General features: G+C 44.2%; 1 protein-coding gene and 1 long non-coding RNA gene across 2 annotated transcripts in view; both read right to left on the reverse strand.

The window, feature by feature from the left end:
• LOC115862497 (uncharacterized) overlaps nt 1-15,998 on the reverse strand; it is a 37,210-nt gene extending 21,212 nt beyond the window's left edge. Inside the window, exons 1-2 of the long non-coding RNA XR_009559873.1 lie at nt 15,663-15,998; nt 13,983-14,022 (exon numbers count right to left, since the gene is read on the reverse strand). This is a non-coding gene — a long non-coding RNA (uncharacterized lncRNA). The remainder of the gene's footprint in view (nt 1-13,982; nt 14,023-15,662) is intronic.
• LOC138842436 (zinc finger protein 773-like) lies at nt 7,689-9,741 on the reverse strand. Its single transcript, XM_070044330.1, is given in 3 exon segments — nt 7,689-9,247; nt 9,249-9,523; nt 9,571-9,741. Coding segments are annotated over 3 exon segments (684 nt in total). The 3' UTR covers nt 7,689-9,009.
• Nucleotides 15,999-18,901: the final 2,903 nt, after the last annotated feature.

Genomic DNA, 18,901 nt, shown 5'->3' on the forward strand with positions numbered 1-18,901 from the left:
GACTTGTATTTTCAGAGTGGGCACAGGGGTGCCCCTCAGCACGACCAGCCTCATGAGTGGCTCCCAGGGTATTAAGCTTCTCCCCAGTAAGTCAGGGAGGATGGAGCTCAGACTGGCTCCCAGAAGTGCACTGGCTTCCTCTATTTGCTGGATCTTTAATCTCTTGCTAATACCTTTGTTCCTATGAAAGTAGTACATTGAACAGCCAAAGCTTAAGTGTAATAATAAATTATGGGTATGTTCCTTACTCTTTCCAGACAGATTTCTAAGCCCTCTACTTACAGTTATAGTTTCTACAATTGACTATGTGTTTGGGCCCCATCGTCTGGGGTAGTGTCACCATGGTCTTCGTCCTACATAGGTTGAAGCCATGAGTCCAATCCAGTCACAAAAAAACAGCCCTTCCCCCAGTCCTAACCATGAAACCAGAGCCACACACATCATGTTATACCTAGTGAGGTGTTGCTTCCTTTTCCTCACCCTCTTTCATTTTGACTGTTCAGAGGACTCTATTGTTATTTTAGGCCAGTGAGTGGTGAACATATCTTGTTTGTTGCTTCATATTTCTCAACATTTGGCCCTTTTTTTTTTTTTTTTTTGCGGTACACAGGCCTCTCACTGTGGTGGCCTCTCCTGTTGCGGAGCACAGGCTCCGGACGCGCAGGCTCAGCGGCCATGGCTCACGGGCCCAGCTGCTCCGCGGCATGTGGGATCTTCCCGGACTGGGGCACGAACCCGTGTCCCCTGCATCGGCAGGCAGACTCCCAACCACTGCACCACCAGGGAAGCCCACATTTGGCCCTTTTATAGTCATTGTCAGTGATACCCATGTCTCTCAGTTTTGCTTTGCTTCCTGGACAGTGCAACTGTAACTGTATGACTCTGTTCTCTAAAGGGCATTCAATCATTCTTTCCATCATCTGTTAATATTTAGGAGTTTCAGATTCTCCCTAGGAATCTGTGATTCAATGAACAGTGGATGGAGAAATAATGTCCCAGAACTCATAAATCCTATAACAGATGTACATGCTAACATTATGCATATAATTAATTATATAAAGATTACTCAAATTAACTATACTAGGTTCTTCAATGAAGAAATCCATGAAATTCTGAAATAGTGTGGTAGAGGAAAATTTTTTGTTTGGAGATCTGAAAGAAGCCTCTCACTATGAAAGTTTGATGGATTTTCTAAGCATAGTTCAGGTGCTTCTGACATTAGGACAACCAACTGGAGGAATCTCATGGAAGTCTTGTGCAGCCTCAGGGTAATGGTAGAAATCTGATGTTTTGAGAATAGAGACATGGGTAGGACAGCACGATACGAAACTGGAAAAAAAATCGACAGATGGTTCTGGATAGGCACTTGGGACAGACCAAGAATTCTGAAGTTTGTCTTAAGAAAAATTATAGGCTAATGAAGGGGTCCAATCAGGTAAGTAAAAATGAATTTTACTGCCATGCACATGTGCAGGGCTAGCCTTTCCTTCTGTGCACTTACACACTGCCTGCCTGAAACCTGTCAATAGCCTCCATTGCTTTGTGCACACATGTAGCAAGATCCTGCAGCTACCGAAGGGCATGCCAACAGCCAGGGCCCCCACAGTTGCTTGTAGGCCTGAATTAGGCCCTATCTCCTGTTCCAGGCCACACCACCGGGCTTACTTACAACTAGCCTCCTGAAGTGCACTGTCTGGCCCAAACCCCCATTGCTGGCCTACAGTGCTGTGGCACATGGCTGGGGAGATCCTGCAGCCACAGTAGTGCATGTCAACAGCCAGGGCCTCCACAGCTCCTTGTGGCCTCAGATTTGACCCTATCTCATGTCACTGACCTGCACTCCTGGATTCACCTTCAGCTAACCCCTCTAGCTGTGTGCCTGCATACCCCCAGCCTAACTCTTAACCCCAGGCCTCTACTACATGCACCCATGGCAAGACACAACAGCCCTGGTTGTGCACACTGCCAGTGCACTCACAGTTGACCCTGGCCTTTACAGTTGACCCTGGCCCCCACTGCTACGCATGTGTCTGGAACTGGCCCCTGACAGTTTACATGCACCTACAGCTGGCCGCCACAGGTGAGCATATACACACCACCAGCTCTGGCTACCACTGCTCCATGCCTTGTTCCCTAGCCACTGGACCTGGCGGTGCTGCTGAGGACCCCAAAAATCCTTGCAGCCTCTGTGGACCCCCTACATCACTCACCAATGACCATGAAGTTGCTGATGCCTTGTACCCCAGCAGCCTAAGCCAGAGTCACCACTCCCACCCAGACCCAGAGACAACACACATATTCACACTTCATGCCTTGCAGCACTAGAACCAGGGTCTCAACATGTTCCAGCATGCCTCCACCTGCAGGTGAAGTTCCTTCCTTCCCAAAGTCAGTCCATAAAGTCTGGAAGAAGTGACTACTTCTTCAAATGGACAGACACCCATGCAAAGCTACAGAGATCATGAAAAATCAGGGAAACATGATACCACCGAAGGAACACAGTAAACATCCTATAACTGACTCACACAAAAAAGGCACTACATGAATTACCTGACAATTCAAAATAGTTGATGTAAAGATGCTCAGAGAGCTACAAGAGAACAGCTAAACAGTTTAACAAAATCAGGAAAACAATACAAGAACAAAATGAGAAGTTCAACAAAGATAGAGAGCTTTAAATAAAAAGACCAAACAGTTTTGGAGCTGAATAATACAACGATTGAACTGAAGAATTCAATAGAGAGCTTTAACATCAAAATAGCATAAGGAGAAGAAAGAACTGGTGAGCTCAAAGGCAGATTATTTTAAATTATCCTATCAGAAAGAGAAAGAGGAAAAAAGAATAAAAAAGGATGAAGAAGAAGATTGAGAACTACAGAACGTATGGGACACCACTAAGAGAAACAATCTATGCATCATTGGAATACCAGAAGAAGAGAGAGAGAAAGAAAGACTCTTTAAAAGAAATAATGTCTAGGGGCTTCCCTGGTGGCACAGTGGTTGAGAGTCTGCCTGCCGATGCAGGGGACACGGGTTCATGCCCCGGTCCAGGAAGATCCCACATGCCGCGGAGCAGCTGGGCCCATGAGCCATGGCCGCTGAGCCTGTGCATCCGGAGCCTGTGCTCCGCAATGGGAGAGGCCACAACAGTGAGAGGCCCGCGTACCACAAAGAAAAAAAAAAAAAAAAAAGAAATGTCTTGAGAGCTTCCCAAACCTGGGGAGAGATACTGACATCCAAGTTCATGAAGCTAATAGGTAAACCAAAACATTTCACTCTAAAACAGTCATCTCCAAAATACCATAAAATTGTGTAACATCAAAGACTAAGTGAGAATTTTCAAAGCATGAAGAGAAAAAAATTTTCTCTCATATTAAGGAACCCCCAGGGACTTCCCTGGTGGTCCAGTGGCTGGGACTCCACACTCCCAATGCAGGGGGCCTGGATTCTACCCCTGGTCGGGGAACTAGATCCCACATGCCGCAACTAAGAGTTCTCATACCACAACTGAAGATCCCACATGCCACCAGTAAAAGATCCCACACGCCACAACTTAGGATCCCACATGCTGCAAAGAAGACCCCGCACACAGCAAGGATTCCGTGTGCCTCGGCTAGGACCTGGTGCAGCCAAATATAGATAGATAGATAGATATTTTTAAAAGGATATAACACTTAAAAAAAGGAACCCCCATAAGTCTATCAGTGATATCTAAGCAGAATTTTTCAGCCCAGGAGATAATGAGATGATATATTCAAAGTGCTGAAAGAAAAAAACTGTCAACCAAGAATACTTTACCCAGCAAAACTGTCCTGCAGAAATAAAGGTAAGATAGACTTTCCCAAAAAAAGAAAAGCTGAGGGAGTTCATGACCACTAGAACTGCCTTACAAGAACTGCTGAAATGAATTCTTCAAGCTGAAACAAAAAGTTGCTAAGTAGAAACAGAAAAACATATGAAAATAGTATTACACACTGGTAAAGGTAAATATATAGTTAAAAGTCACAATACTCTAATATTGTATCATGGTGGTGTGTTAAACACTTAACTGTAGTATAAAGGTTACATGACAGAAGCATTAAAAATAGCTATAGCTACAAAAATTTGGTAATGGATACACAATATTAAAAGATACAAATTGTGACATCAAAAGCATAATGATGGTTGGGTGGAGTAAAAGGGTAGAGTTTTTTTATGCGATCAAAGTTAAGTTGTCATTGGCTTAAAACAGACTGTTACAGCAATAAGATATTTCACATAACACTCAAGGTAACAAAATAAAGACTTATAGTAGATAAACACAAGATAAAGGGACTCAAAGTATACCACTACAGAAAATCATAAATTCACAAAGGATGGCAACAGAGAGGAAAAAAGAAACAAAGGGACTACAATACAGCCAGAAAACAATTGCAAGCAAGATGGCAATTGCAAGTCCCTATCAATAATTACTTAAATATAAATGTATTAAATTCTGTAATCAAGAGACACAGAATGGCTGAGTGGATAAAAAGAAAAATCAAGATCCAACTAGGTGCTGCAGAGAGGAGATTCACTTCATCTTCAGGGACACACATAGGCTCAAAGTGAAGACATGGAAAAGGATATTCCATGCAAATGAAAACTAAAAGACAGCACAGGTAACTATGCTTGTATCAGACAAAACAGACCTTAATTCAAAAAGTTTAACAGCAAAGAAGTTAATTATGTAATAGTAAACAGTTCATTCATTAAGCGGATATAATAACTGTAAATATATATGCACCCAACATTGGAGAACCTAAATGTATTAGGCAAATAGTAACAGACTGAAGAGAGTAATAGACAACAATACAATAATAGAAGGGGACTTCAACCCTACTTTCAACAGTGAATAGAAAATCCAGAGAGAAAATCAGTAACAAAACATTGGACTTGAACTATACACATGGAATGTGTATACACAAGTGTACATGGAATGTTCTCCAGGATAGATAATATGTTAGGTCATAAAACAAGTTTCAACAAATTCAAAAAGATTGAAATCACACCAAGTACCTTTTCTAAACACAAAGGTATTGACTAGAAATCAATAACAGAAAACTGAAAAGTTCAAAAACATGTGGAAGTTAAACATATAATCTAAAATAACCAAAGACGAAAACAAAAGGGAAGTTTGAAAAAATACCTTGAAACAGAGGAAAATAAAAACACAACATACCAAAACTAAGGGATGCAGCAAAAGCAGTGCTAAGAGGGAACTTTATAGTGAGTAATGCCTGCATTAGAAAAAAGATCTCAAATAAACAATCTAACTTTTCAACTCTAAGAACTAGAAAAAGAACAAACTAAACCCAAAGTTAGCAAAAGGAAGGAGATAAAGAACAGAGTGAATATGTAAAATACAGAAACAATGGAGAATCAATGAAACCAAGAGTCAATTTTTTTGAAAGATAAAACTGACAAACTTTTACGCAGACTTAACAAGGAAAAAAGGAAGAGGACTCAAATTAATTAAAAATGATTGAGGAGGGCTTCCCTGGTGGCACAGTGGTTGAGAGTCCGCCTGCCGATGCAGGGGACATGGGTTCGTGCCCCAGTCCGGGAAGATCCCACATGCCGCAGAGTGGCTAGGCCCATGAGCCATGGCCGCTGAGCCTGTGCGTCCAGAGCCTGTGCTCCACAACGGGAGAGGCCACAACAGTGACAGGCCCGTGTACCGCAAAAAAAAAATAATAAAAATAAATAAAACTCATATGGAAATGCAAAGGATTCAGAATAGCAAGAAGAAATTTGAAAAAGAAGTACAAAGTTGAAGGACTGCATTACATGATTTCAAGACATATTATAAAATTATATTAAGACTAAGATATTTGCAAAAATATAGATGAAAAAAGTACAGAAAAAGAGTAGCACATATAAGAGCAACTGATTTTTGAGAAATGTGTAAAGGCAATTTAGTGGAGAAAAGATAGTTCTTTCAACAAATGTTGTGAAGCAACTGAATATCATTTTTTTTTAAAGAACTCTGACTCCAAACCTTACACAGTGCATTATAATTGACTCAAAATGGATTATAAACCTAAAACTGAAAACCTCCATTAGGGAGCATAAGAGAGAATCTTCTTACTATGGGTTAGACAAAGACTTTTTACATACAATCCAAACACATGTTCAATAAAATGAAAAAAACAATATATTGGACTTTATTTTATCAACATTACAATTTTCTGCCATAGGAAAACTGTTAAGAGAATGAAAAACCAAGCCACAGGCTAGAAAACTGTACTGGCAAATCTCATACTTAATTAAGGACTTGAATCTAGAATTTAAGAAATCTGAAAAATCAGTAATACATCAGAAAAAGATTTTAATAGGCAAAAGATCTGAACAAACACTTAACCAAAGAAAACAGAGGGATGGTAGTAAGCACATGTAAAAATTCTAAACACTGGCCATTAGGGAAATACAAAATAAAGTCACAGAGAAATACCACTACACACCTAAGGAAAATGGCTACAATCAAAAACACTGACCACACCAAGTGCTGGTAAGAATATAGAGCAAATAAAACTCTCATACACTGCGGGTGGGAATGTAAAATGGTATAACCACCTTGGAACAGTTTGTCAGTTTATAAAAAGATATACATCCACTTACTCTTTGACTCAGTGTATTTATCATGTTCTTTATTTTCTGTATTTTTTGATGTTTTGACATCTTAAAAAGCTTGCTGGAGAGACCACCCCTCCCAGGACTATCCCATTCTTGAGACAGCAAAGGGTTTAGCCAGAAGTATGTCTCTAATGTACAAACCAACTGATCCAAATCTATAGCCCCAACCACCAAGTCACACACAAAGCCAATATTTCCCCTGCCCTAAATCAACACAAGGCCAGGTACCAGACAATCTGAGACCAGTTCTCTAGTCCAAAACCTGCTGTCATTATTCAAACTAGCCAATCCTAAGCTGTTTACTCTGCCTTGCTCCTCCCACAAAAACCCCAATAAAGGCTGTGGCCTCTGCCTTCCCCTCACTCTTTTCTGCCTCCTGACCAACAGTGGTGATCTCCATGTAGCCCTATGTGTCCTTTCCCTTGGGAAATGTAATAAAATCTTTCAATGGTATTAACATCTCTGTGTTAGCACTCAGTCACTGCATAAGTTAAAATGCTGTGGTCACAAATGAGACATTCAAGCCTTTTACTCCTAAGTATTGGAACATGAACAAAAAAAAGAACAAAGAGCATCACTCATCATCCAGGTACACAGGGGTTAAGCCACAACCCACTGCAGTCACCACCAGCAGTGTACCTTGAGGGGAATTCAGGATGAAAAAACAGGATGAGTCACTCTGTGCTTTGGATAAATGGTCCCCTAGATAATTAGATGCATATCTCAGGAAGAACTTTAGTGACCCCAGATTCTTGCATCTTCTCATACATAGAAAAGCACTAAAATCATTAACTTGAGATATCTGTTCTTTGTGATTAGCAGTAATCTTTTACCAAGATGTATGCTTGACTACATGTATTTCCTAGCCAAAAAATTCATATATATACTGGCTCCTCCCCTACGTTTTTGGAGCAGTTCCTCAGAGCTGTCTCCTGGGCTACAGTCCTCAGTAAGACCCTGAATAAAACTTAAACTCACAACTCTTACGTTGTGTTTTTCTTTAAGTTGACAAACCCAAGAGAAAGCCTAGTACATGAATGTCCATAGCAGCTTTATTTGCAGTAACTCCAAACTAGTATCAATCCAAATGTCCATTAAAAGATTAATAGAAAAACAAATTGTGATATATCCATCAAGTAAATACTACTCTCTAATGAGGCAAATAAAGTACCCATACATGCAACATGGAGAAATCTGAAAATAATTATGATATGTGGAGGAAAAAAAGGCAAAAAAGAGTAAACATCTTGTTATTCCATTTATACAAAATTCTAGAATTGGAAGTTTTTAGTGAAAGACATGAGAATGGGGAGCTAGGGCGGGAGGACAGGAGGGATTATAAAGGAGGATAAGGTAACTTGGAGGGTGAGGAATTTGTTAAATATCATTAAACCATATATGTATAATGCCCATACATGACAAAACATCACATTTTACACTTTAAATATACACAGTTTACTGCCCATCAATTATATCTCAATCCAGCTTTCAAAAAATCTGGATCTCCTGCTTCTCTTGAAGAACTGGAATATTTGACAAACATACTGACTTGACCATAACTATTCTCAGCCCTCTGGTGGGACACCCCTACTTCAATGGAAGGAAAGAATAACAAGGAATAAAGACTGTGAGTCACAAAAGTCACATTCTTGGACTACAATATCTCTCTTCTCTCAGTCTCCATTTTCTTGCCTGTCTAACAGTGGCTTTGAGGTAAACAGCCCAAGTAGCCCCAGGAATCCAGAAAGCTTTAAGATTATTTGCTCTGCCGGTGACCCTTGTCCATAGAAGAAATGTAAATCTAGAAGTACTGAGAATATCTGTACATGCTCATCCCTCATAGCTTTAGTGAGCAGAATATTTCTGGAAGCACTTCAGATGGGGTACATCCTCTTTAGCTCGCTCCCCCCAACTCTAATCACACCCAGTGTGTGAATGTAATTATGCCTCCAATGACCTTAGACCACTCATGATTTCCTCCAGAGAAGGGGAGAGTACAGAGGTCTGCCTTCCCTGGGCACACTGGGTAACCTGATGCACATTAGCCAGAAGGCAGAGGCGAGATGGCTTCTGCCACAGGTACTGGCAGTGATTTAACTCAGGCAAGGGCCTTGAGCAGGTCAAACTGCATTACAGGTCCTGAGAGCTTCCCACATAACTGGCACTCATAGGAAATCTCCCCACTGTGGACGTTCAGATGTGTGAGATACAACTTTTGGTTGATGGCTACTTTATAAAGACTACTGTCAGAACTTCTCCCTGGTGTCATTCCCGTTGACCAAGCAAACACCCTGCACTGCAGAGGCCTTTCTCCAGTTTGAACTTTCTGGTAACAAATGAGGAAAGGCCACTAGCTTAAGGCTTTTTTACAATGTGACTTCTCTGATGTTTAATGAGGCTGGACTTGTGGCTAAAGAATGTCCCACATTCACTGCATTCATAAGGCCATTCTCCAGTGTGTAGTCTCTGGTGTTGAACAAGTGTGGGTTTAAGGCAGAAGGGTTGCCCACATTCGTTGCACTCAGAAGGCTTTTTGCCAGTGTGAACTCTCTGGTGTAAAATGAGGCTGGATCTTTGGCTAAAAAAATTCCCATTTTATGCACTCGTATGGCTTTTCACCAGTGTGAACTCTCTGGTGTACAATAAGGCCAGAACTTTGGCTAAAGGATTTCCTACATTCAGTGCACTTACAAGGCCTTTCTCCAGTGTGGGTTCTTTGGTGCCAAACAAGTGTGATTTTGTGGCTAAAGAATTTTCCACATTCACTACACTTATAAAGTCTTGCCCCAGTGTGAATTCTCTGATGTTCAATAAGGCCAGAGCTTCGCCTAAAGCATTTCCCACATTCACTACATGCATAAGTCTTTCTCTAGTGTGGATTTTCTGGTGCTGGACAAGTCTGGCTAAAGGCTTTACCACATTCACTACACTCATAAGATCTTTCTCCAGTGTGAATTTTCTGATGTTGAACAAGTCTGTGTCTATAGCTGAAGGCTTTCCCACATTTGCTGCATTCATAAGGCCTTGCTCCACTGTGAACTCTCTGGTGTACAATAAGGCTGGAGTTATGGCTAAACAGTTTCCCATATTTGCTGCACTCATAGGCCTTTCTCCAGTGTAGACTCTCTGGTGTTGAACAAGTGTTTGCTGCTATAGGCTTTCCCACATTTACTGTATTCATAAGGCCTTTTTCCAGTGTGAACTTTCTTATGCCAAACAAGGTGGGAACTTCTGCTGTAGGCTTTCCCACATTCACTGCGCCCATAAGGCCTTACACCCATGTGAACTCTCTGCTGTACCATAAGTCTAGAGTTGTGCCTAAAGAATTTTCCACATTCAACGCACTGATAAGGTCTTTCTCCAGTGTTAACTCTTTGGTGTTCAACGAACTTATTTTTGTGGCTAAAGGCTTTCCCACATTCACCTATCATGCCCTTCTCCACTGCGAAAAGTCTCCCTGCATTCAGTGCTTCTAGGTGAATTCCCCTTGCTGTGAGTGTTCTGGCGCTGGAGAAGGCCGAAGCTGGGCAGGAGGTCCTTCCTACAATCCCCACACATAAAGGGATTCTCTGACATGTGGACTCTGCAATTCTTAACAAACAAAAGCCAGTCCTCAACCCTTCTGAGGTGTTTCTCTCCACTGTGCTGCTTCTGTTGCTGGTGAATGCTTACACTGAACCAGAGTTGTTTCACACATGCTGCACACGTGCAGTTTCTGCCTGGGGTATATTCCCTGCTGCTGAGACAGGTACAAAATGTCTTTCAAGACTGGGCCACACATCCCACAAGGGTAGGCCTTTTGGGTGGTTGGACCTGCCTTGGGAGTCCTGAGTTGTAACACGCCTTGAGAAAGTGCCTCCTCATCCTTCATTCAAAACCAACAATCTGAAAGCATGCAGCCTCTGGTGGGAGGGGGCAGCCCTATCACAAATGTACTTCTTACAAACCCAGGAATTAGTACATAGGACTGTTGGAAGGACAAAGGGGCTGAAGTGAGGTAAGAAAGGGTCTGCTGTGCAGTTCTGAGCCTGGCAAGATCACACAATGGGGAGGTCTACTATGGGCAAGGAAACAGGTGGGATGCAGTACAGGAAGAAGAGGCTGGGTCTCCCAACTCACTTCTCTGCAAATGGCTTTCAGCAGGGGCTTGTCTGCTAGTGACATGAGCACTGAACAAAAGGGGAAATCAACTGCAACCAAGTAGCTGGTGTTCATGTACTGCTTAGAATATGTCTACATCTCACCAATACATTATGTGTAGCTCAATGTTGGAGAGCCCTTCTGAGGGAGCCGTGGAGAGGAACAGGGGAGACCTGAAGGCCAGACAGGCATGGATTAGCCCTGGCCAGAAGTCAGATTAGAAATGATAAAGGGGCAAATTGTCAAGAATGGAGATTAAAAGATAGAAGTAAATTATGGCCCCTGACCTTGGCATGAAAACAACAATGGGCACCAGAGAGGTTCCTGGTGTGATGTGAACCCAGCCCTGACATGAAGCCATCCCTCAGGTCCCACCTCCCAAGGCCAGTCCCCCTCCAGGGCCCTCTTGCTATGGCTGGAGTCAGGCCTGCCCTGTCAGGCACCCACATCTCTCCCTGCAACTCCAGTTGGGCAACTACATGGAACCTGGAAGACACAAGTCCTAAGTGAAAGACAAGGCAGGTGAGTAGACAACACTGGTGCAGAGCAACCCACCCCATGAACACAGGGAAAAAAACTAATGTTACAAAAAGAAACCTGGAGGAGTATCTCATAGGAACAGCCCAGTGGTCCCCACAAGTAGTGACCATATTGGTGCCTGCAATTCCTGGCACAGTCAGGCATGAGGAAATGCCAGCTGGAGGGAAGGGGGCAGACCTGGGGCAGAGAGTTGCAATATATCTGGACAGTCACTCTGCTAGGGTGACCAAGTCTTTGGGATCCACTGGTTTCATTGCAGACTTGCTACTCCCATATCCTTCCCTGAAAGGCTTCAGGGATGCTGAAGGGTTGCTTGGGAGAGGATGGGAAAGTACACTCAGCCAAGCCTGGCACCCACGGCACCTATGAAAGAAGACACAGGAAGGGAGCAATGTCCACAGTCTGGCTGTGAAGGAAAGAGTGGCCCCTGGAGAGACAAGGAAGGAAAGAAACCAGTCAAAGACACTCGGCTGAGTGTGAAGGACTCACCCAGTGAGGCTACAAGTGCAAAATTCTCCAACATCACATCATGGTACAGGAGCCTCTGAGTCCCTCAAGAAGCTCCCACTCCTCCTGAGACAAGTCCACAGCCACATCCTCAAAGGTTACAGTGCCCTACCATGATGGGGAAGGCAACGTCCCTGAGCAGCCTCTCTCCCCAGGACCCTCAGTTAGTCCCCCAGACATCCACTCCCTGCCCCCACTCCTCTCCAGCTCCAAAACTCAGGATATACAAGGCCCAGATGCCACTGGTGCCAGCATTCTCCTTCCTATTGATCAATGTGCCATCCCACATCCACGATAGGCATGTGGGCAAATAAATGCCATCCAAGCACTGGGTATGGCATGAAAGTCTCCACCTCCACTCTTGCCAGCAAGTTCCACAAGGGTTCCCAGATCATGCCTCCCAGACACACCAAACATGGGCTCAGTTTTCTTCCTTTAAGCTGCTGGGAGTAAGTCCCTGGGACCTTCAGTTCTCACTCTCCCCACTGAGCGCACCACTCCATTGACAACACCTCCCCCACATTTCCAACCCCCCACCAACACTGCTACCTCCTCCACCTCAGCCCACACCAAAGGCATCTCCCTGGCCTCCCCACATGCCACTCTGCACAAGGCATCTGGAAAGTGCTTGCCAAATGCAGTTACGATCCACCTGCCCAGAGCCCTGATGGCCCACGCTGGCAGGGGAAGCCCCAGCCCTGCTTTAAAGGCCTCTCCACCACGCCCTTTCCTTGCTTCAGCTTCAGCCACCTAGAACCACATGCAGGTGCCACATACTTTAAATTCTCTTTACTGCTGTGTTACACATGCTGTCCCTTCACCAGTCTCAGCCTTCCTCTTTCCAGTCAAGCCTCATTCAAAACCCAGAACCTCCCATCCCCCAGCCCAGGCCCAGCTACTCTCCCAGCTGACCCATTTGCCCCTGAGCTTATCTGCCAGCCTAAGTGAAACCCTGCAGGCCTCACCAAAGGTCACAAAACTCTAGCGTGCTTTTAGAGGGGGAGTAGGCCTCGGCCTCACTGCCATCTCACCTCCATTACTGCTATGCTCCCACATCCACCTCATGTGCACTCCCCCTTGGAAGCCTTGGTCCCCTACCAGACCCACCTCTCCTCCACACCTACCTCCTCCCGCACGGCCGCTACTCTCCCTCATCTGCCTTTGTGATGTGCACCAGCCCCATTCAGGTGCTCAAGAGAGAGGCCCAGTCCTCCAATCTGGCCCTCCTCTTCCTTGTCCCCTAACAACACCGTCACCATGATCTGAAGACTCCCCCTACTAAATGACTCACAGCTCCACCCCAGTCCACACACAGGCCACCAGCTTGTGGTGTCTCCAACCTGATTTCTTCCCCTGAAAACCAGACCTGTGTCCAGCTTTCCACTCAATGCCTCCACTTGGGGGGCTCTCTGCTTCTCAGACTCAACATGGCCAAAATCTAACTCCTAATATTCCCTCTTGAAAATTACATGCCTACGAGTGATTTCCCCATTCCAGTTAATGGCATCTCCTTCCTTCCAGCTGCAAAGGCCAACACTTAGACAACTCCCCTCTCTAGTCAGAAAGTTTTGTTGGACCTACTTTAAAAACAAATCCACAAATCCCCATCCACAGCCACTACCCTGATCCAGCCACCAACCTGGTCCCGCTGTCACCACACTCATCTTGAGTACTGCAAAAGCCTCCCTCACTCCTACTGTCTGCTCTCCACTCTGCAACCAGAGAAAGTCTGTTTAGACCTGATTCAGACCCTCTTCTACTCCAAAACTTCCATGGCTCCCAGTGTCCCCAGAATAGAGGCACAGTTCCTCAGCCTGCCATTTCAGGCCTGACTCCTGCACCCCGGCTCTCTGATCCCATAAGACGTAATGGAGAACTGCAGTTGCCACTCAGTCTCACCTCTAAGCATTTGCACATGGTGATTCCCGTACATTTAATACCTTCTACAGGACGACTATTAGTGGCCAGAAACCAGGGACCCCTCCATACAACCCCTGGCCTGGATTCAGGGTCTTGAGTCTGAGGAGAGGCCTCAGAACCAATGTCAACAGTAGAGTGGCAGGCAGGGGGTCCCAGGACACATCCTGGAGACCATGAGTGGGAGATGGGGAGAGTGAGGTCCTGAGCCAATCTTTACTCACCTATACATTGCTCATGAAATGCTTCTGAAGCCATGGAAACCTGCAGGAAGAGTGAGACTATGAGTGAAGGGCATCCATGGTGGGGTCTCAAGGGCTGATCCAATGTCCTATGCCTACCCTGAAGCAAGATGACCAGACTTTAACTTCTGGGCTTCAGTCCTTGGTGCTGTCTCTTACTAGCTGTGTAACCTTAAACTAGGACTCAATCTTCCTGTGCCTCAGTGTTTTTATCTCTAAAATGGGCATAAAAATGGTACCAACCTCATAGGGCTAATGTTGGTATCATATGCCTTAGGGTACGTCAGGTGTTAAATATGAGCTATAACTACCATCCACAGAATTGAGGCTTTTGTCAATGTTTTCAGTGCAAATGACTTAATGGATTTTGAAATTTTAGATGTGTGTTATATTTACCTTTTGAGTACTTGAGAAAACGTAATATTTAAGACTTTTTAGTGTCTTAATATACTGATTTATGGTATATTCAGGTGTGAACCAAATATTAAGTGTTCGCATAAACTTGTTAAATTCACACATTTCAGTGTTGGACTGAAACGCCTACCTACACCTACACATTCAGAATACTGATCTCTCGGTGTTGAAATGAGTGGTTGTGTCATAAACTCCTAGTTAAAAATGGGGAAAGAGGGTTGAGCGGATGCTAATTTTTCTATCCTTTAAAATCTTCTCATAGGGACTTCCCTGGTGGCCCAGTGGTTAAGACTCCGCACTCCCAATGCAGGGGGCCTGGGTTCAATGCCTGGTCGGGGAAATAGATACTGCAAACATGCCGCAACTAAGAGTTCTCACGCCACAACTAAGAGCCCACATGCTACAACAAAGATCCCACGTGCCGTAACTAAGACCCAGAGCAGCCAAAATAAATTATTAAAAAAAAAAAAAGTCTCATAATTGGATCACTTCCCCCCACTCTACAGCCACCTCTCCGGTCCAGCCTCCATGGTAATTCTGGTCTGTTTGCAGTAGTCTCCACAAGGTCACCCCATATCCACTATCCTTAACTGCCCACCCCTACCCTCTACCCCGCACGCAGTTTGATCTCTCAGCATCCTTTAGGAAACTTCTAGAATTCTAGCTCAAATCTAGTCTATCTGCTCACAACTCTCCGTGGCTACCAGTGTATTCAGAATGCAGGCCCAGCTGCTCGGGCAACTACCATTCCACATAGCGCTCATCCGCTCACAATGTTTCCATAAGGAGACTCGCCCCAGGTTTCCCGAATGCTCCTCTATCGCACCTCCATGGCTCTGCACATGTTGATCCCTCTGCATGTAACAGTCCTCTACTCATTACACTGGGTGTCAGAAATGGGGACTCCACCCAGGAACGCTCCACTGTCTTAAAGGGGACAACCTAAAGTGACCTGGGCAAGCGCCCCTCATTCGAAGCTTTAGGGTTCGGAGGTGGGGGTCTGGGCAGGTGAAGGCCTGCGGCACAGAGCATCAACCTCTGCTGGGTCCCTCAGCACAGCCGCCAGAGAGCCTGTAGCGGAGCGAAGCCGGGGAAGTCGGGCGACCAAGCCCGGGCGCCGCGGGCTCAGCCAAACCCCTACCCCAGCCCCCGGGCGGAGTCACACCAGGCGGCGCCCTCTCCGAGCCACAGACTCGCCTCTATGAGCTGCAGACACCGTCTTCTCTCGCCCCTTCCCGCTCACTTTACCTCGGGCCGGACCAAGAGCTGCACAACGGAATCAAGCCGACCGACCCATGGTCACCAAAATGACCGCCGCCGGGAGAACGCCGGAAGTCCCTCCTCGACAGGTTTCGCAAAGTATGAGAGCGTCCTTCTCCTCGGCCTTCATTGGCCCAGCGCCGCAGACGCGCAGCGCAGAGACATCTGGGTAATGTAGTTTTCACCCAGACGCGGACGCCGGCTAGGGGCGCCCTTTCCAGACCTCTCGGCAAAGGCCAAGATGCCCAGCAAGAGGTTCTCGGAAGTGGTGACCCGAAGTTTCCATAAAGAGATGGGGTCTCGCTCTCGCTCCTTTCAAAGGGGCGCACGAAGATTTCCGTGGTGTGTACTCTGCAACCGATCACAGAAATAGAGACATTGTAAGCCGCATAGCACAGGGAGATCAGCTCGGTGCTTTGTGACCGCCTGGAGGAGTGGGATACGGAGCGTGGGAGGGAGGGAGACGCAAGAGGGAAGAGATATGGGAACATATGTATATGTATAACTGATTCACTTTGTTATAAAGCAGAAACTAACACACCATTGTAAAGCAATTATACTCCAATAAAGATGTAAAAAATAATAATAAAAAAGAAAAAAGAAAGAAAAAAAAGAAATAGACATTGTATTATGCTTCACAAAGCTACAAAATCAAAAGACACACGAAAGCTTGTCATTTCCATACGCAGTGAATCCACTTATTATCTGGAAGCTAATAAATATTATTTCTCTTCAAATACATGTGGGCTGAAGTCGATTTTATGGGCTACAGTATATTTGGGCAGTGACAAGAGAGAAAAAGTCTAGACAAGGTCATACTGGGGAAAATGGGGGAGGGGTGTTGGGTGACTGAGCAGGTGGTCAAGTATGGAACTCTGCTGCCGTTCCCACAGTAAACATCCCTGTCTATGTACTCAGTGACTGTGTTCAACCCAGGAGCGTAACTGGAGGAGGCTGGTATCCTACCCAAATTCAGCTGCTCACTGTTGGAAAGGTGGATACTGGAGAGACAAGGGTCGCTGGAAAAGGAAAAATTGCTTTATTCAGGAGGCGGCAACCTGGGAAAATTGCACTAATGTCCTAAGACCATCTCCAAGCATCTGATTAGGAGACAAAGGTTTTGTTTTTTGGTTTGTTTATAATTTTTTATTTAAGTATAGTTGATTTACAATGTTGTGTTAGTTTCTGGTGTACAGCAAAGTGATTCAGTTCATATATATATATATATATATATGTGTGTGTGTGTATATTATATATATATATATATTCTTTTTCATATTCTTTTCCATTATGGCTATTACAGGATATTGAATATAGTTCCCTGTGCTATACAGTAGGACCTTGTTTGTTATCCAGTCTATACATAATAGTTTGCATCTGCTAATCCCAAACTCTGAATCGATTCCTCCCTCACCCCTGCCCGTTGGCAACCACAGGTCTGTTCTCTATGTTTGTGAGTCTATTTCTGTTTCGTGAATAAGTTCATTTGTGTCATATTTTAGATTCCATATATAAATAGGACTTCACTGGTGGCACAGTGGTTAAGAATCCGCCTGCCAATGCAGGGGACACGGATTCAATCCCTGGTCCAGGAAGATCCCACATGCCGTGGAGCAACTAAGCCCATGCGCCACAACTACTGAACCTGCACTCTAGAGAGCCCATGAGCCACAACTACTGAGCCCATGTGCCACAACTACTGAAGCCCACGCACTTAGAGACCATGCTCCACAACAGGAGAAGCCACTGCAATAAGAAGCCTGAGCACCACAACGAAGAGTAGCCCCCACTCACTGCAACTAGAGAAAGTCCACGGGCAGCAACAGAGACCCAATGCAGCCAAAAATAAATAAATAAATTTTTAAAATTAATAAATAAAATAAATGGTATCATATGGTCTTTGTCTTTCTGACTTACTTCACTTAGTATGAAAATCTCTAGTTCAATCCATGTTGCTGCAAATGGCATTATTTCATTATTTTTAATGGCTGAGTGGTATTCCGTTGTGTGTGTGTGTGTGTGTGTGTGTGTGTGTGTGTGTGTATATATACTACTTCTACTTTATCCATTCATCTGTCGATGGACACTTAGGTTGCTTCCATGTCTTGGCTATTGTAAATGGTGCTGCTATGAACACTTTCGAATTATAGTTTTGTCCAGATATATGCCCAGGAGTGGAATTGCTGGATCATATGGTAATTCTATTTTTAGTTTTTTGAGGAACCTCCATACTGTTTTCCATAGTGGCTGCACCAATTTACATTTCCACCAACAGTGTAGGAGGGTTCCCTTTTCTCCACACCCTTTCCAGCATTTGTCATTTGTAGACTTTTTAATGATAGCCATTTTGACCAGTGTAAGGTGGTACCTCATTGTGCTTTTGACTTGCATTTCTTTAAGAATTAGCAATGTTGAGCATCTTTTCATGTGCCTATTGGCCATCTGTATGTCTTCTTTGGAGAGATGTCTATTTAAGTCTTCTGTCCATTTTTTGATTGGGTTGTTTGGTTTTTTGTTATTGCGTTGTAAGAGCTGTTTGTATATTTTGGAAATTAAGCCATTGTTGGTCGCATTGTTTGCGAGTATTTTCTCCCAGCCTATGGATTGTCTTTATTTTTTTAACATCTTTATTGGAGTATAATTGCTTTACAATGGTACATTAGTTTCTGCTTTATAACAAAGTGAATCAGCTATACATACACATACATCCCCATATCTCCTCCCTCTTGTGTCTCCCTCCCACCCTCCCTATCCCACCCCTCTAGGTGGTCACAAAGCACCAAGCTGATCTCCCTGTGCTATGCGGCTGCTTCCTACTAGCTATCTATTTTACATTTGGTCGTGTATATATGTCAATGCTGTAGGTTGTCTTTACACTTTGTTTATGGTTTCCTTTTGCTGTGGAAAAGCTTATAAGTTTATTAGGTCCCATTTGTTTATTTTTGCTTTGACTTCTATTGCCTAGTGAGACTGACCTAAGGAAACATTGGTACGATTTATGTCAGAGGATGTTTTGCCTATGTTCTCTTCTAGGAGTTTTATGGTGTCATGTCTTATGTTTAAGTTTTTAAGCCATTTTAAGTTTCTTTTTGGGTATGATGTGAGCATGTGTTCTGAATTCCCTGATTTACATGTGGCTGTGCAGCATTCCCAACACCACTTTTCTCCATTGTATATTCTGCCCTAGGAGACAAAGTATTTATGATACCATGAATGTCATGCTGAAA

Source organism: Globicephala melas, chromosome 19 (genome assembly GCF_963455315.2).
Source record: "Globicephala melas chromosome 19, mGloMel1.2, whole genome shotgun sequence".
In the NCBI taxonomy this organism is placed as follows: domain Eukaryota; kingdom Metazoa; phylum Chordata; class Mammalia; order Artiodactyla; family Delphinidae; genus Globicephala; species Globicephala melas.